Source organism: Zeugodacus cucurbitae, chromosome 3 (genome assembly GCF_028554725.1).
Source record: "Zeugodacus cucurbitae isolate PBARC_wt_2022May chromosome 3, idZeuCucr1.2, whole genome shotgun sequence".
Lineage (NCBI taxonomy): Eukaryota > Metazoa > Arthropoda > Insecta > Diptera > Tephritidae > Zeugodacus > Zeugodacus cucurbitae.
This window is the reverse complement of record NC_071668.1, coordinates 43,879,719-43,902,242: the sequence shown is the minus strand read 5'-3', so window position 1 is coordinate 43,902,242 and position 22,524 is coordinate 43,879,719. Positions and strand designations below refer to the sequence as shown.

General features: G+C 37.6%; 2 protein-coding genes across 4 annotated transcripts in view; both read right to left on the bottom strand.

Annotated features, from left to right (window-relative positions):
* LOC105219416 (tektin-4) overlaps positions 1-22,524 on the bottom strand; it is a 59,993-nt gene that overhangs the window by 11,554 nt on the left and 25,915 nt on the right. The window contains exons 1-7 of one of the 3 annotated variants that reach the window (XR_008470616.1): positions 17,988-18,167; positions 17,856-17,933; positions 17,517-17,791; positions 17,237-17,463; positions 14,535-14,829; positions 14,252-14,474; positions 13,730-14,177 (exon numbers count right to left, since the gene is read on the bottom strand). Coding sequence is in view for 2 of the 3 variants with exons in the window: in XM_011195536.3 (XP_011193838.1) it covers positions 13,800-14,177; positions 14,252-14,474; positions 14,535-14,829; positions 17,237-17,463; positions 17,517-17,791; positions 17,856-17,933; positions 17,988-18,035 (1,524 nt within the window). In the remaining variant the exon portion in view is untranslated. Of the gene's footprint in view, positions 1-13,557; positions 14,178-14,251; positions 14,475-14,534; positions 14,830-17,236; positions 17,464-17,516; positions 17,792-17,855; positions 17,934-17,987; positions 18,168-22,524 lie in introns of those variants that run through there. The other 2 variants (XM_011195536.3, XM_029045039.2) reach the window with 2 other exon arrangements.
* LOC105219417 (ciliogenesis-associated TTC17-interacting protein) overlaps positions 19,746-22,524 on the bottom strand; it is a 30,122-nt gene continuing 27,343 nt past the window's right edge. Inside the window, exon 4 of the mRNA XM_011195537.3 lies at positions 19,746-20,273. Coding sequence (XP_011193839.1) covers positions 19,816-20,273 — 458 coding nt within the window. The 3' untranslated portion in view covers positions 19,746-19,815. The remainder of the gene's footprint in view (positions 20,274-22,524) is intronic.

The window sequence follows — 22,524 nt, the reverse complement described above, 5'->3', positions numbered from 1 at the left end:
CATAAATCTTCCGCAAAACCTTTCTCTCGTCCACGCTTCTGCACCGTAAAGTAGGACGGGAATGATGAGAGACTTGTACGTGTTTGGTTTTTGTTCGTCGAGAGAGTACTTTACTTTTCAATTACCTACTTAGTCCATAGTAGCACCTGTTGGCAAGAGTGATTCTGCGTTGGATTTCCAGGCTGACATTGTTATTGCTGTTAATGCTGGTTCCCAGATAGACGAAATTATCTACAACTTCAAAGTTATGGTTGTCAACAGTGACGTGGGAGCCAAGACGCGAATGCGCTGACTGTTTGTTTGACGACAGACCCATACGCTTCGCTTCCTATCCGATCTGGAAAAAGCAGAACTAATGGCGCGGATATCGATATCATCAGCGTACGCCAGTAGCTGTACACTCTTATAGAAGATTGTACCTTCTCTATTTAGCTCTGCAGCTCGTATTATTTTCTCCAGCAATAGGTTAAAGAAATCACATAAGAGTGAGTCACCTTGTCTGAAACATCGTCTGGTATCGAACAGCTCGGAGAGGTCCTTCCCCATCCTGACGGAGCTTTTGGTGTTGCTCAACGTCAATTTACACAGCCGTATTAGTTTTGCAGGGATACCATATTCAGACATCGCGGCATAAAGGCAGCTCCTTTTCGTGCTGTCGAAAGCAGCTTTAAAGTCGACAAAGAGATGGTGTGTGTCGATCCTATTTTCACGGGTCTTCTCCAAGATTTGACGCATGGTGAATATCTGGTCTGTTGTTGATTTTCCAGGTCTAAAGCCACACTGATAAGGTCCAATCAGTTTGTTGACGGTGGGCTTTAGTCTTTCACACAGTACGCTCGACAGAACCTTATACGCGATGTTGTGGAGGCAATTGCCGCAAATTGTGGGGTCTCCCTTTTTGAGTACACAGAGATTCCAATCGTCAGGCATGCTTTCTTCCGACCATATTCTGCAAAGAAGCTGATGCATGCACCTTATCAGCTCTTCGCCGTATTTGAATAGCTCGGCCGGTAATCCATCGGCCGCCTTATTGTTCTTCAAGCGGGTAATTGCTATTCAAATTTCTTCACGGTTGGGCAATTAAACATCTGCTCCATCGCCGTCGATTGGGGAATCGGGTTCGCCATCTCCTGGTGTTGTACTTTCACTGCCATTCAGCAGGCTGGAGAAGGGTTCCCTCCACAAACACAGTATACTCTGGTCATCAACAACTAGATCACTTCTGGAGGTCCTACAGGAGTGTGCTCCGGTTTTGAAACCTTCAGTTAGTCGCCGGATCTTTTCGTAAAATTTTCGAGCATTACCCCTGTCGGCCAGCTTGTCAAGCTCTTCATACTCACGCATTTCGGCCTCTTTCTTTTTTTGTCTGCAAATGCGTCTCGATTCCCTCTTCAGCTCTCGGTATCTTTCCCATCCCGCTCGTGTTGCGGTCGATCGCAACATTGTGAGGTAGGCAGTCTGTTTTCTCTCCACTGCGAGACGACAATCCTCATCATACCAGCTGTTTTTTTACTTTTCCGAAAGCCAATGGTTTCGGTTGCAGCTGTACGTAAGGAGTTTGATATGCCATCCCACAGTTCCCTTATACCGAGATGCTGATGAGTGCTCTCAGAGAGCAGGATTCTTGATGTCGAACCTTCCTTATGTTTGTTGACTTGTGCACTTTTCTACACAGAGGCGGGTGCGTATCTTAGCTGCTACAAGATAGTGGTCCGAGTGGATGTTGGGACCACGAAGCGTAAACACTGGAGACATGTCGTCCATCTATCACAACATGATCAAACTGGTTGCGAGTGATTCGATCCGGGGACAGCCAAGTAGCTTGATGGATTTTCTTATGCTGGAATCTAGTACTACAGAGGACCATATTTCGGGCCCCGGCGAAGTCGGTCAGCCTCAGACCATTTGGCGATGTTTCGTCATGGAGGCTGAATTTTCCGACTGTTGTGTCAAAGACACCTTCTTTACCCACCCTAGCGTTGAAATCGCCAAGCACGATTTTGACATCGTGGCGGGGGCAGCGCTCATAGGTACGTTCTAGGCGCTCATAGAAGATATCTTTGATCACTTCGTCCATCTCTTCCATCGGGGCGTTGGCGCAAATTAGCGATATGTTGCATAACCTCGCTTTGACGGGGATTGTGGCTAGACGTTCATCCACCGGAGTGAATGCCAGGACTCGGCGACGGAGTATCTCTCCCACCACGAATCCCACACCGAATTTGCGCCACCTACCTTTTTACTAATAATAATTATGGGCAAATATTTTCAGGGGTTGTCAAAACTATGTTATTATACAATTTTTCCATTGAATTTATAATTTATTATTCAGCAAAATCGGGAATAGGTTGCGATCATATATTATTTGGTATGATATTAACTTATAATATAGTACATATAATATACAAAAATTTGAAATTAATTAGTTTTTATCAAAGAAACGATATTTTTTAACGATATTATATTGGTAGAATCGAAGACGAAAGACATTTGAGAGACCATTCTAATCCCCTGTCTTCATCGGATTCCCCGTGAGTTTTGCTAAAACCTTTCTATTTGTCGACTTATGTCGATGTTTGCTTTTTGCTTCAGGTTTGTTTCCAGCTTTCGGTGAAGTAAGCATGCAAGAAATCTATAATATAACAAGTAAGGAAGGGCTAAGTTCGGGTGTAACCGAACATTTTTTACTCTCGCAATTTATTTATTTAACTTTATTTATATTATATAATACACAATTTGACCCACATATTCGTCATATATATTGTATAAAGTCCATTGAAAGTTGGAAACCATAATATTAGGTTAGAAGCACCGAGGTCCTCGTGTTCGATGTATGGGGCCTTAAAAACCTATGGTCCGATTTCGGCGATTTTTAGAATGGGGCTGCCACACTATTAACATAGTATTTATGCAAAGTTCTGCCCCGATATCTTCTCTAGTGCTTACTTTATATATTGTAAAGTAAACGATTCAGATTGTCTTCAAAGTTCTGGTATATAGGAAGCGATTTGGCCTATTTTCATAATATATCATTGGGATATAAGGAAACTATTACAAACCAAGTTTCATTAAAATCGGTCGAGTAGTTCCTGAGATATGGTTTTTGACCCATAAGTGGGCGACGCCACGCCCATTTTCCATTTTGTAAAAAAATCTGAGTGCAGCTTTCATCTGCCATTTCTTATGTGAAATTTAGTGTTTCCGACGTTTTTCGTTAGTGAGTTAAACCACTTTTAGTAATTTTCAACCTAACTTTTGTATGGGAGGTGGGCGTGTTTATGATCCGATTTCTTTCATTTTTGGACTGTATTAGGAAGTGGCTTTTTAGGTGCTACCTTACACAGTCCAAAAATGTTGAAAACTACTAAAAGTGGGTTAACTCACTTGTCATTGTTGCTTTGTTAAAATATGAGGGTTGAGGTAATTCCTGAACCGATTTCACTCATTTTCAACGCCCAGTTGTAATGGGAATAGGGGCAACTTGGCACCTGGTAGTAAGCAGACAAACGGCAATTCGGCCTTGAAATTACTCCTAAATTGCAAATCAACGAAACACCAGTCTGCAAAATCACCAAAAAAAGAGCTATAAAGAAGATTTTCCTGATATTCAAGTCGCTGGAGGTACTGCACAGGACTTTAAAAGATTCACGCGACAACGAAAATATTTTTGGTGAAGCCATGATTCTGTTGGCAGGTGATTTTCGCCAGACTATTCCTGGATCAACTGTTGCTGACGAACTAAACACATTCCTAAAATCATCTAATTTGTGGCGACACATAAAGAATCGCCAATTAACAAATAACAGACGAGTGTTTTTCCAACAATATCATACTGCGATTGTAGAAATAGTTGAAAATGGTAGCGACGCAGTTGACACCTCGATGGATTAATAACATTTTTAACGGGTTTCTGTCACTTCATGGCCTCGAAAGAGGAGCTTATTCATCGTGTTTTTCCTGACATGAAACCATAATATAATAAACATAAATGGCTGATTGAATGACCTGTGTTGGTGGTAAAAAAACAAGGATCTCTTTGATCTTAATGCGACAATTTAGAATATCGTTAAAGGAGAATTGACACAGCTACAAACCAGGATGACGTATTCAACTATCCCACAGACTATTTTAAAATGCTGGACTATCCCCACTCACTTGCAATTAAAAGTAGTGTGAGTTGTCATCATGCTGCGTAACATAAATCAGCATCAAACTTTGCAAAAGAACAAGACTGGCTGGGAAGAAGGTAATCAATATCGTCACCAAAGCCAAGATAAAGCCAACTATGAAATGTGGTCATTTGTTACTTTCTCCAATATACGATTAAAAAATAAAAGTTTTACAAATTATGATGATTTACGCTTAACACAGATCTACAATAATGTCTATCAATCATTTTAAAATTTATCGGCTATAACGTTTTCGTCTTTATGCGTAAGAATTTTTTCTCTGCATCGAAAGATTTACTAATTTAATGTATACCTTAGCCACAAAAACGTGTGGCCGGGTCTGCTAGTACTTAATAAAATCATGCTTTTAGTCAGAGAAGCGTTTATACGTAATTAAATAAAATTGGCAATAAGTCTTAGTTTTTTTGCTGAAGGTTCGTTTCAACGATAACGCTCTAGGTAGAAGCACATTATTACAATTTGTATACCCAATGGTTAATATTTTGTGTCCTAAGTGGATTAAGATTCAAATGTTAGAAGAGGATCCCATAAAAGCAAAGCAGGTAGTGGGTTTGCTGCTCTTGAAGTAATGATGCGAAAATTCCACAGATCCTGAGAAAACATTTCTCACTATTTGTTAATGCTCATTGATGTATAATATTATTTATATTTTTTTTTATTAAATACGAACATTGTAATAAATTTACTCCAACAAACCGTTGATTTAAATTTAAAATTGCTATCGTTTAACTTGCCGAATATAAATCGGGAAAATTAGAACGATTTCGATTTCCAGAAGAGGGCGACAAAATGATTTCCTTACGTTCGAAAAAACAAAAACGGAGCGATTTACAGATTTACGATTTGAAAATACGATTTACAGAACATGCCGAATAATACTAAAATCTTTTTTTTTTCAATATTTCTTTATTTATTGAATCTGTTTTGTTTAAAGCCTAACAATAAGTATTAAAATCTTAAATCTATTTACAACTAAGTAAGCTCAAGAATGTGTTTGAGCTTTTTGGCAGAACGTTGCTCTTTAGTAGACATGTAGATCTCTTCTTTTTAAAAGAGTTTGATTGGAATGTACCAAGGCGTTTGCCAATGGGTTTGGATGTTCACGAAGTTTAGAAATATATTTCTTTCTGCTGTCCTCTATTTCCTTCTTTACCATAGGAATATCAAGATCCTTATGGATATTTTCATTACGCATGTACCATGGTGAACCCGTTATTGTTCTAAGCATTTTAGATTGGAATCTCTGAATTATATCAATGTTGGTTGCACAGGTCGTACCCCACAGTTGAATACCATACATCCAAATCGGTTTTATGATTGCATTGTATAACAGGACTTTGTTGTCTAGGCTAAGTTTAGAATTTTTGTTTAGAAGCCAATTTAAATTGGCTGCTCTTAACTTCATGCAAGTTACTTTACTCGCTATGTGTTTCCGCCACGTAAGCCTTCGATCTAGGTGAATCCCAAGATAAGTTACTTCATTCGCTTGGGGTACTAATACATTGTTTATTTTAACTGTCCGACATGTTTCTGGCCTTCGAGAAAATGTAGCATGCTTGCATTTTTGCTCATTAATTTTTATACGCCAGTTGGCTAGCCATTCTTCGACACAAGTTAAGTGCTCCTCTAATACTCTTGATGCTCTAATGGGGCATTTGTTTCGGCTTACTATGGCTGTGTCATCCGCAAAAGTGGATGGCAATTCGTTATTAGCTATTGGAATGTCTGCTGTATATATTATGTACAGAGTGGGGCCTAATACACTGCCCTGAGGTACACCGGCCCTTATTCCTCGTTCTTCTGATATAAAATCTGCTACTTTAACCGTAAATTTCCTATTTCTTAAATATGACTCCAATGTTTTATGCAATTCGTAAGGTAAAACGTTTTTGATTTTCCATAAAAGGCCTTTATGCCAGACCTTATCGAACGCCTGAGCTACATCGAGAAAAATAGCTGAACAGTACTCTCTGTGCTCGAATGCTTTCCTGATTTCGTTTGTAATTCTATTCACTTGCTCTACTGTGCCATGTTTAGCACGAAAACCGAATTGATGGGTTGGTATTATATTATTTTCGTGGAGGAAAGGAGACATTTTTGATAGTAAAACTTTTTCGAATATTTTGGAAAGACATGGTAAGAGACTTATTGGTCTGTAGGAAGATGGTTGTGTTAAGTCTTTTCCAGGTTTATCTATCATGATGATCTGCGACTTTTTCCACGAAATTGGATTGTACCCGAAACCAAGAATTGCATTAAAGAGCAAAGAGAGCACTGATATAGCAATATTTGGCAACTCAATTAACATTTTTGGAGTAATATTATCGTGTCCTGAAGACTTTTTCGGATTTAGCTCTTTTAGGATCTTGATAATTTCATAAGTAGACGTCCTAATAGACACGCTTGACTCGTTTGCAATATTGGACAAAGTTGGCAACTTAAAGTTGTTTTTTGATCCATTGGGTTGAAATACCTTTTCTAGGTGATTTGCAAAGCAATTTGCCTTTTCCTCATTACTGCGCGCCCAATTACCATTCGACTGTCTTATAGGCATCTTGGAATCTACTGGAGGCTTAAAATACTTTTGTGCTTTCCAAAGGGAGTTTTTCTTGCTAGAATTTGGACACAGGTGCTTGATATAATTTTCAGTATTGTATTCTTCATCGCGTTTAAGTGCTTTTTTTAACTTACGTGCAGCCGATTTCAGTTGACGCAGAGTTGAAGGGGAACGACTTAACTGCCATTCACGTCTCGCTTGCCTTTTCTCAATTACAAGCTTTTCTATTTCATTATTAGTCATGTTTCTAAAAACCTTAACTTTTCTTTTAGGTGTTGCCAAGACAGCTGCATTTGTTATTACATCATTGAATTCCATTACGCTTTCATCAATATCTCTTCCTATACTTATTTTTAAATCGATATTAATGTGGCTACTGATATATTTTCTATATTTCAACCAGTTAGTTTTAAAAGATGTTAGAGATACTTTTGGCTCAACTATCATGGGCTGTTCGCATAACTTTATTAGTACAGGAGAATGATCTGAAGATAAGTCTGTACATGTATCTGCTGTTATTAGCGATCTATCTATATTTTTGACTACAGCAAAATCTATTAAGTCTGGTATTTTGTTTCTATCACTGGGCCTGTATGTCGGCTTACCAGGAGATATTATATCAAGGTTATTGTGCTTATTTATAATAGTGTAGTACAGCTGTCGTCCTTTCGGATTAATAAGACGTGAGCCCCAGTACATGTGTTTTGCATTATAATCACCACCTGCTAGAAATCTTGGACCTAGCGTTCCAAAAAAATCTTTAAATTCGCAGTCTGTAATTTTAAAACGAGGTGGACAGTATATAGCCGTCAGATTGAGGTCAGAACCTCGATTTTTATTATTGATATTGTTGTAGCTTGTAGCTGCGCTGTAGCATGTGGTTCTAAAGTATGGTGGTTTAGCCGATTTCTAACCAATACTGCTGTTCCACCGTGCGCCTTTCCATCTGGATGATTTGTAACATGAAGTCTATATCCCGCTATAAAGAAATTGTTTTATTTGTTAAATGAGTTTCTGATATCAGCATAACATCTATGTTTTTTCAGTCAGAAATCGTATTAACTCCAGTTTGTGTTGGTTTACACCGTTGGCATTCCATATACAAATATTTAGTATTCTCATTTTTTAGATAATAAGGTTTGTAACATTTGATTTTGAGATTTGATCAAATCTTGGATCATATTTTGCATCGTAGACATGAATTGTGTCATACATTGAGTCAGATTTAGAATCATATTTTCAATACCTCCACTTGGTGGATTTTGCGGTTGTTGCATTTGCACAGCGTTGCCTTTTACCACATTTGCATAGCTTCCCTGGACAAGGATATCCTTAGAATTACCAGGTTTCGAACTCTGGTCTGTAATTACTACATTTTCGTTACGAGGGATATTCAACATTTGGTTACGACGAGCTTGAATTCCCAGTGACAATTTTGATTTCAAGTCTTTATATACAGGGCAGCCCCTGTAGTTAGCAGTATAATCTAAAATCTATTCAGATATATGTATGCGAAAAAAAATGTACCAAAAGAGAAGACATATAATATTTTGTTTAAATGGGGCGAAAGTATATTGGATCTAGACCGATTTCATTATAATATTTCATTGGAGCTAGGCCAAATTAACACTGGAGAACATGTTATCACACAATTTCATTAATACCCCTGACAGACGGCGGCGTTAATTCGGATAAACTCCGTTTGCTAACTCCCATTTAATCCTCAAAATTTTAGAGAGTTAGTGGGAGTTCGCAGCATTTAGTTGGCAACATTGATAAACCTGGCCGATTTTAACCTATTGTGAATGAAAATATGCGATACTGACAGCTGTTTTTCAATTAAATGTAAACAAAAGCATAAGCATGCAATGAAATAGCTACTTTTTTCTAAAATGGATGTTCTAACAATAACGTATATGTATATGCATATTTTTTAGTAATTAGTAATTTTGTACTATTATTGCGGCTAACAACCGCAATATTTGCTTTTTATCAAATTTTATTTTACCAATATGAAAATATCTTTGTCAATCAGCTGTTTATGGGGGTTTATAACACGCTTTGCTGCCGTCTGTCACCTACATATGTGGAACTGATTAAAAGCGCAGTTAATCGGGGTTAACTCTGCCGTCTGTCTAGGCTATAAGATAAATCATTAGAATAACGGACATTGTAATAGTTATTATATGGGGTCGTTCGCAGACCAATTTTACCCATTTCCATACTATATTATATTAAAAATTAGAATTTTAGATAATTTAGTTAAAATATCTTATACCCCTGACAGACGGCGTCGTTAATTCGGGTTAACTGCTTTAATCGGGGTTAATTCGAGAGTTATCTCAGTTAACTCGGTTTGCTAACTCCCATTTAATCCTCAAAATTTCGTGGCATTTATCTATTGTGAATGAAAAAATGCAATACTGACAGCTGTGCTACGCATGCTAAATTTTTCTAAAATGTAAGTTTCAATAATAACGTATTTATGTATATTTTTTTAATAATTAGCCCTTTCAGACCGTGATGCATCAATTGTGCGGTCAAGTTTCAATGTCAAGATCTCTAGTATTTATGCACGTATGTTAAAAAGGCTGATATGCATCGATTGTGCTGATTTCGCTATTCGGTTTACCGTTATCCACGTGGTGATGAAATTCTTAAGTCATATTTCGATTTTTTCAAAGAGAGCTGCGGCAGTAAATTGTATTTAATATTATTAAAATATTATTAGTGAAAAAATAGTGAAGAGTGCATATTATAACTAAAAAAATAGTATCTTCTAATATTTAAAATGAATAGGAGTGATTCAATGCAAAGTAAGTATGTTTTAGCCGTACTTTTCAACAAGTGCATCAATTGTGCGTATCAGGTCTTAAGTAACTAAACACAAGTGCTTTTTCTTGCATTTCATTTCCACATGGTTCAAGCAGCTCACGACTTCCGGTTTTAGACCAAGTATCCTCTGGGTAGCCAACAGACATCCGTTTGAAGGCGAGCTAAAGTGAGAAGGCGAAGCCCGCTTATGCGGTTGTGCGTAGGGCTTGGGACCCATCACATCGGAAAATTCAGCCTCCATGACGAAACATCGCCAAACGGCCTGAGGCTGATCGACTTCGCTGGGGCCCGAAATATGGTCGTCTGTAGTACCAGATTCCAGCATAAGAAAATACATCAAGCTACTGATCGAAACACGCGGAACCAAATCGATCACGTTGTGATAGACGGAAGACATGTCTCCTGTGTTTTAGACGTGCGTACGCTCCGAGGACCAAATATAGACTCGGACCATTATCTGGTCGCAGCGAAGATACGCACCCGCCTCTGTGCAGCAAAGAATGCCCGTCAACAAACACAAGGAAGGTTCGACGTCGAAAAGCTGCAATCGCAACAGACAGCCACGAAATACTCTACTCGACTTGCACTCCTGCTCTCTGAGAGCACTCATCAGCATCTCGGTATAAGGGAACTGTGGAACGGCATCTCAAACTCACTGCGTACCGCTGCAGCCGAAACAATTGGTTTTCGGCAACGACAAAAAACAAGCTGGTACGATGAGGAGTGCCGTCTCGCAGCGGAGAGAAAACAGAATGCCTACCTCGCAACGTTGCAAACGACCACAACACGTGCGGGATGGGATAGATACCGAGAGCTGAAGAGGGAAGCGAGACGCATCTGCAGACAAAAAAAGAAAGAGGCCGAAATGCGTGAGTACGAAGAGCTTGAGAAGCTGGCAGACAGAGGGAATGCTCGAAAATTTTATGAAAAAATGAAGCGACTTAACGAAGGTTTCAAGACCGGAGCATCCTCATGTAGAGACCAAGGTGGTAATCTGGTAACCGATGTCCAGGGCATACTGGGATTATGGAGGGAACACTTCTCCGACCTGCTGAGTGGCAGTGAGAGTACAACACCAGGAGATGGCGAACCCAATCCCCCAATTGATGACGATGGAACAGAGGTTCCATTACCCGACCATGAAGAAATTCGAATAGCAATTACCCGCTTGAAGAACAACAAAGCAGCGGGGGCCGATAGATTACCGGCAGAACTATTCAAATACGGCGGCGAAGAACTGATAAGGTGCATGCATCAGCTTCTTTGCAGAATATGGTCGGAAGAAAGCATGCCTGACGATTGGAACCTCAGTGTGCTCTGCCCAATCCATAAAAAGGGAGATCCCACAATCTGCGCCAATTACCGTGGGATCAGCCTCCTAAATATCGCATAGGTTCTATCGAGCGTACTGTGTGAAAGACTAAAGCCCACCGTCAACGAACTGTTTGGACCTTATCAGTGTGGCTTTAGACCTGGAAAATCGACAACTGACCAGATAATCACCATGCGCCAAATCTTGGAAAAGACCCGTGAAAAGAGGATCGACACATACCACCTTTTTGTCGATTTTAAAGCTGCTTTCGACAGCACGATAAGGAGTTGCCTTTACGCCGCGATGTCTGAATTTGGTATCCCCGCAAAACTAATACGGCTGTGTAAATTGACGTTGAGCAACACCAAAAGCTCCGTCATGATTGGGAAGGACCTCTCAGAGCCGTTCGATACCAAACGAGGTTTCAGACAAGGTGACTCACTATCGTGCGACTTCCTTAACCTTATGCTGGAAAAAATTATAAGAGCTGCAGAGCTAAACCGAGAAGGTACAATCTTCTACAAGAGTGTACAGCTGCTGGCATACGCCGATGATATTGATATCATCGGAAGCAACAACCGCGCCGTTTGTTCTGCTTTTTCCCGCATGGATAAGGAGGCGAAGCGAATGGGTCTGGAGGTGAATGAGGACAAGACGAAATATCTCCTGTCATCAAACAAACAGTCGGCGCATTCGCGTCTTGGCTCCCACGTCACTGTTGACAGTCATAACTTCGAGGTCGTAGATAATTTCGTATACCTGGGAACCAGCATCAACAACACGAATAATGTCAGCCACGAAATCTAGCGCAGAATAACTCTTGCCAACAGGTGCTACTTTGGACTGAGTAGGCAATTGAACAGTAAAGTCCTCTCTCGACGAACCAAAATCAAGCTCTACAAGTCGCTTATCATTCCCGTCCTGCTTTACGGTGCAGAAGCTTGGACGATGTCAACATCAGATGAGACGACACTAGGAGTTTTCGAGAGGAAAATTTTGCGTAAGATTTATGGTCCTCAGAACATTGGCAACGGCGAATACCGCAGACGATGGAACGATGAGCTGTACGAGTTATACGACGACATTGACATAGTTCAGCGAATAAAAAGACAGCGGCTACGCTGGCTAGGTCATGTTGTCCGAATGGACGTAAACACTCCAGCCCTGAAAGTGTTCGATGCAGTACTCGCCGGAGGAAGCCGAGGAAGGGGAAGGCCTCCACTCCGTTGGAGGGACCAGGTGGAGAGCGACCTGGTTACACTTGGGATCTCCAACTGGCGCCGAACTGCGAAGGAGAGAGAGAGGTGGCGCACTATCGTCGATTCGGCTATAACCGGCTAAACGGTTGCAACGCCAATCACATACATACATACACATTTCAAAAAAATGCTTACAGATGATGATATTTTGGCAGTGACTTGGCGTGTTGCAATGCTTGGATGGAGTATCGTAATTTTTGTCGGGAAATTAGAATGCCACCAAAGGCTATACACGATTTGCTAAGTTTTCGGCTTGCGCTAGCAGAAGCTTTGGTAGCAGATCAAATTAAAATGAACGTGGAGTGGTGCTCTGGATCAGAATCAGGCGACGTTGATTTAACTCCACCATCTAAACGATACCGTCCAGCAGACCAGCCATGCCCTGAAAAGCGGCTAGATAGTATCAATCACTGGCCAGAAGAATCTGACCTAAAATCAGCCCGTATGTGCCGTCGAAAAGAGTGTAAGTCACGTACGCGCACGCGATGTATAAAGAATTGTTTCACTATTTATCACACGAAAAAATAAATAAAAAGTTTAAATAGTTAGCATATGTGGGTTTGTTTATTTCAAACGAAATCAGACCGAGATGCATCAAATGTGCGGGTCCTCGAAACCCTAGAAGGAAATTGAAACACAAAAATTTAGATGGCGAATATGTTTTTATATCACATAAAGACTGTATGTTTTTAAAATGGGGAAAAAAATTCAGTAGTTTAGTGTCAGGTCTGAAAGGGTTAGTGATTTTGTACTAGTTGTGCGGCTAACAGCCGCAATATTTCCTTTCTATCCAATTTTATTTCACCAAAATGGAAATATTATTGCCAATCAGCTGTTATGGGAGTTTATAACTCGCTTTCCTGCCGTCTGTCACCCTCAAAATTGGAACTGATTAAAAGCGCTGTTAATCCGAGTTAACTCTGCCGTCTGTCTAGCGTATTACATATTAATGAATATATTTGGTATAAAGGCAATCGGATGCTTGAAGATCCTTAGAGAATAACCGATGGTTTTCAGTAAAAATTCAGCCATAGGCTGAAAATTTATGTTCCGTTTTAGACCACTTTTAAATGAGCGGTTTAAACTCCGTCAATCCGATAAAGCTTATTCCGATACTCTCATTAGAGCTTCATTTAATTATATATCATATTAAACTTATGTATGTGTTTTTAGATTAAGTAATTTTTTCTGTAATAAAATTAGATATTAAAATATTTATTAAAGCTTTAGAAGAAGAAAAATATTATTATTAAAATGACCTCATCACTGGGTGTATTGGAAATATTTTCAACAGAACTAATCCTTCATCATATAATGGCATATATGTAGACATTGGAGTTGTCGCGCTATTATTGATTCGGCTATAGTCGCGTAAGAGGCGTCAATTTCATACACACATACAAATGAGGGCTAGTGGAAGTACTAAAAGTATTTTATAGTTTTTTGGCTAATGTAACTAAACTATAGACGTTCTATTTATTTCATTAAGATAAGACAGTGAAGTAAATCAATAATCCATATGATCCACAAATAGGTAGGCGAGATGAATATTGATAATTAATAAGAAAATGCAAACCTTTGTCGTGAACAAATATGTCTACTTCTTGTTATATATGATGATTTTAGAAATTCAATTCATTTCAAATTTACATGCTGGCGAACCCACTTAATGCACTAGCTGATGGATAATGGGAGCGTAGCAACATGCAACGGTCACGATCCAACCACAATGTTCGTCGTTTTAACATGATTTCGCGTTCCAGAGTGCTACGTGTTTGCATTAGGCCTGTTTTTATATTTTCTGCCGCATCCAACTCAGCCAACATAGCTGTGACACCGCTTTGTATTGTTGCCACCTCGTCGATGAGGTCTTGCTGTGCAAAATCACGACAATTCTCAACATTAGGCCGGTAGCTACGATTATCCATGCGGGTCTGAGCCACCTTCATAGCTGCATCAAAGCTTCGAACCGCACGATGCAATTGAACAATACGTGTCTCAGTATCGGCCAGCTTTTGGAGGCACTGGAAATGTTTAAAAAAAGCAACATTAGAAATATGATTGGAAATAATTAGTATTGACATTGTAATATGCTTACATCGCGCAGCTCATTTTCAAATCGTTGTAGATTTTCTTGAGTGCAATTTATGCGTGCAATAAATGCACGTTCCACCACATCTGCCTGGTTGCGTATATCACGCGCAGCATTCATCAAAATAGAATTGAGTGTTTGTCGTAATTTGACAGATTTTTGTCGACACTTCTCACATTCCTCCAGTGTTTCCTTACTGAAATGCTCCCAATATTGTTCGGATGCTTGTCTGCGGAAAGTAGTCATATACATATGGTGGTTAACGTGGTCATTTGAATGGGTTACTCACTCAGGTGGCTGGCGTATTGCACCTGGCCGAAACATTATTGTTTTCGAGAAGTTATTAAGTCCCACGTTAATTGTATCAATTTCATAGGCTTCCTTTTTGTCGCTCCAATCATATTCAAGACGTTGTCTTGCCGTACGATTTTCTACCTGCTGTTGCTCAAAATCTTCCAATGTTTTTTTAAGCTGCTGACGGATCTCTGCAATCAGCGCCAATTCATTAATAAGCTCTTCCTCAGGCGAGTCTCGAACTAATTCGGTATCGGGTCGTCCTGCACGCTTCTCTATACACTCTTTAGCTAAATTCACCAGAATAATGAGAATCATTAGACGAGTATAAATATGGCTGAAGTAATAATATTAAACATTTGGAAGATAGTGAGCTCACTATTGTGAGGATAAGGAATCTCTGAAATATTTACCGATATTTTCGGTAAAAAAATCATGTTCGGACTGATTTTGAAAATTTTTAGATGGGCTAAGCCACACTTTTAGCATTTTCCAAATAGATATAAATATATTGTACAAATTTTATTGAAATTGGTACAGTAGTTCCTAACATATGATTTTTGACTGAAAGGTGGCCGCCACCATGCACTCTTTCCATTTTTGAACCAAACTGAGTGCGGTCACTCTGTACTTTCTTTTCTATAAAATTTATATAAATAGTGAGTTGACACACTTTTTGTAGTTTTTATACTCTCGCATCATGTTGCAAAGAGAGTAATATAGTTTTGTTCACATAACGGTTGTATGTAACACCCAAAACTAAGCGAGTTAGATATATACAAAGTGATCAGGGTGACGAGTGGAGTTCAAATCCGGATGTCTGTCTGTCCGTCCGTCTGTGCAAGCTGTAACTTGTGTATAAATTAAGATATCTTGATGAAACTTGGTAAACGTGTTTTTTGGCACCATAGGAAGGTTGCTTTTGAAGATGGGCGAAATCGGACCACAGCCACGCCCACAAAATGTCGAGAAACGAAAACATATAAAGTGTCAAGATAATAAAGTTTATCAAGATAATAATGTGTTATGCGTTAGCTTGTCACTTATATAATAAAATCAAACGATTTTCTCCTGACAACCTTGTTAAAATGAGCACTCTTATTTTGATTTGTAAGCCTATAATTTTCGCCAAAATCTATTTGAATAGCTAGTTCAGTGGCATTTAAAGTGCGGTCATATGTAAATAAATAATGTAAACGTATCTATTTACACACTTTATCAATTTTATAAGACAAAAAATAATTTAAAATTTTTAAATTCGACACTCACGAAGTCGCACGTGATCAATTTTAAGTAGTTACCAGAATCACAAATCTTCTGATATTTGAAAAAAAAAAATGTATTTTAATTGTATAAAAATTAAAGGTTTATACCCAAAATTTAGCAAACTTTCTGCTTATATTTCCCAGTTATTTGCAATCGCATACTTTATTATGCATTTTATATCGCTCTTTAAACCCTTATAAAGGACCAAAAGTTAATGCATAATATGTTTCCTTAATAATTTAAGAAAAAACAAAATGCACTAGAAATATCGAAATAAAAAAGGAGCTCCTTGCGACTTGGCTTTCGTATATCCGTAATTGGTTATGCATTAATTTGCAATTAATTTAATATAAATAAATTTAAATATTTCCCTATGAAAATATGCTAACACTTTGTAATTCTAATAATGTTTAATATTTTGTCTGTGGTGGACCTTCTGGCGGAAATGCCCATATATAAAGTAAGCACTAGTGAGGATATCGGAACAGAACTTTGCATAAATACTGCATTTATAGTGTGGCACGCTCTTTCTAAAAATCGAAATCGGACCATAGGTTTTCAAGGCTCCATATATCGAACATGAGGACCTCAGTGCTTCTAATACATATTTTAACCAAAATATAGGTAAGTCTCTCAGATATTTTAAAGAAATTTGTAGGGAATATGTCTCGGTGCCAATAATGGGTGAAATTGGGTCATAACTTCACCTAGCTCCCATATACCAAATACTCGGGTTTCCAATGGACTTCATACCATATATATGACGAATATGTGGGTCAAATTGTGTGCTATATTAATAAAATTAAATAAATAAATTTCGAGAGTGTAAAATATTCGGTCACAACCGAACTCAGCCCTTTCTTACTTGTTATTATCCGATTTCATCCATTTACATATCATCTCATGTGGTATCAAAGGGAAAGGTGTCATATATGTGGTATCAAAAGGAAAGGTGTCATCAAGTATATATGTAATTATAGTATACTAGTTTGCATTATAGTGATCATATGTTCTGAATTTCAATTTGTGGTTTAGTTATAGCATTTTTTAGATTTTCACTTAACAGTACTTTATGGACAGGCCAGATCAAAATCGAACCATTAGATTTCGATCCAAAATATCAACCTTCTGAGGATGCCAATGAAAATGTGTATCAAGTTATCACTTGCACGGACAGATGGACGGACTCTACTCGTCAACCTCTATCTATCCCGTTTTGTTTTAGGTGTTATAGTTATTTTGTGAACAAAACTATTATATTCTTCTCAAGTTTCGTTTTGAGGGGAAAAATTATTCAGAAATTAAGCAGTTTTTACAATCAGACCTGTAGTTTTTTAATTGTTTATAGAACATTAAAATGTATTAAATTAAAATTTGATTTTTTTACTATTATCAGGTTATACTTTGCTTTACTTTGTTTTGATAACTTACCTATCGATTCAGGAACACCCAAAATAACTAATGATTTCTTCAATCGGATTCGTTCCTCTTCCAAAGTGCTGATTTCATCTGCCATACTTTTTATAGCCGTTTCCAGAGTAGTTTTCCACTTGCCCACCAGTTGGGCGCGTTGTGTCAAATTTTTGGTGGTTTCCGCTTGTGTCTTCTCGACCAACGCACTGATACGCATAAATGCCGTTTTCGAGCTGTACTGGTTTCTGTTAAACAAAAATGTTATTGGAATGTATGTAATTATTTAATAAAAAAATACTTGATAGCCTTGTCGAAAATATCATTGGTTTTTTGCAACGTCTCCTTGTTTTTTGCGCGCCACTCATTGGGACTGAAGCGTGTTATTGAATAACGGTCTACAACCGGTCGCGTACCCGTTAAACCCGCCATAGGACTCCAATCCACTTTTCCTGTTGCCCATGGGCCAATGGGACCCATCGGTTTGAGCAGATCTTTAGAAGGAAGCTCATCACCCGGTTGTGGAAGGTAACATGGAGGATTCTCAAATTCATCGGCCTTGGGATTGATAGTCAGCTATAAAAATGGGAACTTGTTTAATAAATTCCGCACTCATTATTGTCTCTTTTTTTTAATTTACGGCTATGTTCAATTCCTTATTTTCCTGCGGGTGTACAGCTGTATCCATACGTTCACATTCATCGTTAGAGGTCAGCTTCTGTAGGGATTAAATTAACAAGTAAAAAAATAGTTTATCTATAGCTTAACATACGTTATCCGCCTGCTCCACAAACTGATTATTGCATGGGTCAACTTCCATTTTGAATTAAAATAATAGATTTATACACATATACACAAATAAAACAAATGAATTTACAATTTCACTTTGACAAATTTTTTTTCTTTACACAGTAAATTTTGACACTAAACAATTTTTTATTTGGTAACTATGCACATAACCCCATTTCCAGTAGTATCTCCAAGCAACAAAACCTATGCAAATAAATAAATAATAAATATATATACATATATATATATATATATATATATATATGGCGTAGAAACCGCTGTAAGCGATTATAGCCGAATCCACCAGAGTGCGCCACTCGTTCCTCCTTTTTGCTTTTTGGCGCCAACTGGAAACACCAAGTGAAGCCAGGTCACTTTGCACTTGGTCTTTCCACCGGAGTGGAGGTCGTCCTCTTCCACGGCTTCCTCCAGCGGGTACTGCATCGAACACTTTCAGAACTGGGGTGTTTTCATCCATTCGTACAACATGACCTAGCCAGCGTAGACGCTGTCTTTTTATTCGCTGAACTATGTTAATGTCGTCGTATAAATCGTAGAGCTCATCGTTCCATCGTCTGCGGTATTCGCCGTTGCCAATGTTCAGAGGACCATAAATCTTACGCAAAACCTTTCTCTCGAAAACCCCAAGAGTCGTCTCATCGGATGTTGTCATCGTCCACGCTTCGGCGCCATACATCAGGACGGGAATAATGAGCGACTTGTAGACTTTGATTTTTGTTCGTCGAGAGAGGACTTTACTTTGCAATTGCCTACTCAGTCCAAAGTAACATATATGTATAAATATACACATAAATATAAACCTCAGATCGCGAAGGAAATATTTAAAAATAAGTAAGTAAGGAAGGCTAAGTGCGCATGTAACCATTTTGCAATTTATACCCTCGCAATTAATTTATTTAATTATATACAAAATATAAAGTCCTCTAAGATAAAGAAAATCATTATATATATTATTGAAGCTTGGGTAATTCCTGTAGGGATTTTTGCTACGTATTTTTACTAGCAAGCTCCAGTATATCTAAGAATTTTAGTTCACTTAAGCCCACCGGAAGTTTGAAAATACGTACTAAAAATAAAATTTCCATCAGACGGAATTAAAAACTGTGTTATATGGCATGTAGGCGTTTTCGCCAATTTCCTAATAATATTTGAATATCGTTTTTGACTCATAAGTGGACAGTGACACGTCCATTTAAAAATTTTTATACCAATGTGAGAGTAGCCCTTCTATATCATCTTCACCATTAAACTTGGTTTTCTGGTGTTTTTCGTTAGTGAGTTAACGCACTGTTATTAGTTTCAACTTAACATTTGTATGGGAGGTGGACGTGGTTATGATGATGAGACAATCGTAAACAGAAGAGTATGGAAGAAAACCTTAATATTTAAATTTTGCTAAGTTGGTTCTATCTCAATTAGATCTAAGGTTGTAAATATGAATCCAAAGTGTCTAAAACGTGCTTGGCGATCTACCATTAAAAGGAATGCATCTAATTTTATTTCAAAAATACAAATTCTGGGAAGGTGGAATGAAAATAAAAATAGTAATGCACATAGATTATTATTCATATGATGATACTCAACTTAAAAATCGACTTTTTTGAGTTGTGAAAATATTCATGTAAATGAGCGATATGTATGTATCCATTTGTCTATGGTAATTCATTGTGAAAATCATCTTAATTCGAAGTGTCAATCTTAGTAAAAATCACATTTCACATGTATTCTAAAACATTTTTAATTTAGAATGTGGTCCAAGATGTGCTTTACATCAGCCTGAACATAAAGTCTTAATAAGTATTCTTCATATTTTGGAAAAATTTAATTGTAAATGGAAACACCACTTCTGGTTTCTTTTGGAGCACGCTATGTATGTAATCGTAAAGGAAATCTACTATTTCGGGATGGTTGTGTAGATAACACTGTGCACTCTCTAATGTCAGTTTCTTCTTCTTTTGGTAATGCTTGAATAATAAGTTGTCGGCCTTCCACATCAATTCCAATTTTGGTAAAATTCGTTCTTTCGGTTTTGGTGGCAAACGTATCGCATGCAATAAATAGTTATACCTGGGCCAAAAGTGCAAAACTATTTTTCCATTGGATGTAAAGTACGTTTCCGACGTCTCTTCAGCCACTTCATTAAAGTATTTGAAATTCTTAACAACGATAACGTTAGCAAAGTTCCGATAGAATATGCGCACTTTTTTACGTTCTTTTTCCACAGTGATTACTCCATGCAGAACTTTTCCTGAATTTAAAACATCAACATTTCGTAAAATATTTTAATTATCAAAGTAAGAAAAATGCTATTGATACTGTAAGTACATAAATTGAAAACTGACGTGTTTAAAGTAATAATTTATTTAATTAGTTTTATTAATATAACACACAATTTTACTCATAAATTCGGCATATATATGTTATAAAGTCCGTTGTAGGTGTGGTTGTGAACCGATTTGGACTATTTTCATAAAATATCATTCGGAAGCCAAGAAGATATTATGAACCGAATTTCATTGAAATTGGTCGAGAAGTTTCGGAGATATGGTTTTTGACCCATAAGAGGGCGGAACCACGCCCATATACAATTTTGTATAATATTTTGAGTTCAGCTCTTCTGTACCATTTTTATAATGAAATTTAAGGTTTTTTGTTGTTTTCCTTACTGAATTAAAGCATTTTTGGTAGTTTTCAACATAACCTCTGTATGGGAGGTAGGCGTGGTTATAATCTGATTTCCTCCATTTTTAGACTGTATAAGGAAATGTCTAAACAAAATGACGCCTGAGACTTTGGTTGATATAGCTTTAATAGTTTACGAGATATGCACAAAATACTTAGTAAGGGGCGGGTTCACGCCCACATACCCAAAAAAATTACATCCAAATATGCCTCTTCTTGGTACGATCCCTTATGTCAAATTTTATATCTATATTTATGGCTTAGTTATGGCACTTTATATGTTTTCGGTTTTCGCTATTTTTTGGGCATGAAACTGGTATGATTTCGCCCAACCGTCTCATGGTGCCAAGGAATATGTGTACCAAATTTCATTAAGATATCTCCATTTTTACTCAAGTTAGATGGACGGACAGACATCCGGATTTCAAATCTACTCGTCACCCTGATCACTTTGGTATATATAGCCTAGATATAGGGTTACTCGTTTATTTTTAGGTGTTACAAACAACCGTTACGTGGACAAAACTATTACACTCTCTTAGCAACTGTTAGAATTGCAGTACTTTTAATTACATCACTGCTTTCTATAATTGTGAATATTCACAATTAACAAACAAAAATTACTCTTCTATTACAATCTCTATTACAACGAAATATGTGCTTTTTCTTTGAATTTGAATTATATGTAAATGACGAGTTGTGTGCGCAAGTTTGAATAAAGTGTTCTCGTAATATAAATTTAGCTATCATTATTTTTAATAAGAAAAAACAACAGGTTATGGACCCAGAGTACGCCTTAGCCAGCAATAGCCAAACACAGTACAGTTCCATGAAAAAAGTAAAACGGAACATTGTTCCCTTTAGCGGCGAAAAGTACTCCATCTGGAAGTTTCGAGTGAGAGCACTTTTGGCTGAGATATACGCTTTAAAGGTTATAGACGAAACTACGCCGGATGAGCCTGATGATGCCTGGTTAAAAACCGAAAGGAACGCGAAAAGTTTAATTATTGAATTTTTAAGTGACTCTTTTCTTGGCTTTGCAAGCAACGAAAGTACAGCTAAACAAATTTTCACAAATTTGGATGCGATATATGAAAGAAAAAGTTTAGCAACGCAGTTAGCTGTTCGAAAAAGGTTATTATCGTTAAAATTCAAAAGTGAATCACAGCTACTGATTCATTTTAATTTTTTTGATGACTTGATAACTGAGCTGTTGGCTTCGGGGGCTAAGATTGACGAGATGGATAAAGTATCACATTTACTACTTACTTTACCATCGTCTTATGATGGTGTTATTGCAGCGATTGAAACGTTATCAGAAGACAAATTAACTTTAGCTTTTGTAAAAAATCGATTACTCGATCATGAAACAAAAATAAGAAGTGCTGATAGAGATACGAGTGTAAAAGTGTTACAAGCCGTAGGAAAATTTTCACAAAACGTTAACAAAGTTACACCATACAATTTTAAAAACAAATACAATTAGAAATATTTCAAAAACAGTTTTAAAAAGAAGTTAAAGTGCCACCATTGTGGAAAAATAGGTCACATAAAAAAGGACTGCTATACGTATAAAAAAAGTATAAATAAACAAGGTTCGGAAGTAGGCAAAACAGTTCAAATTGTAAAGATAATAATGTCTCATTTATCTTAGATTCTGGTGCTTCTGACCACTTGATAAACGATGACAGCATGTTTATTGAGTATGTTGAATTAGATCCGCCAGTGGAAATCGCAGTCGCAAAGTGCGGTGAATATGTTTACGCCACAAAGAAAGGCAGAGAACTTAGAACATACTTAAGTTCTCTGCTTCTCTA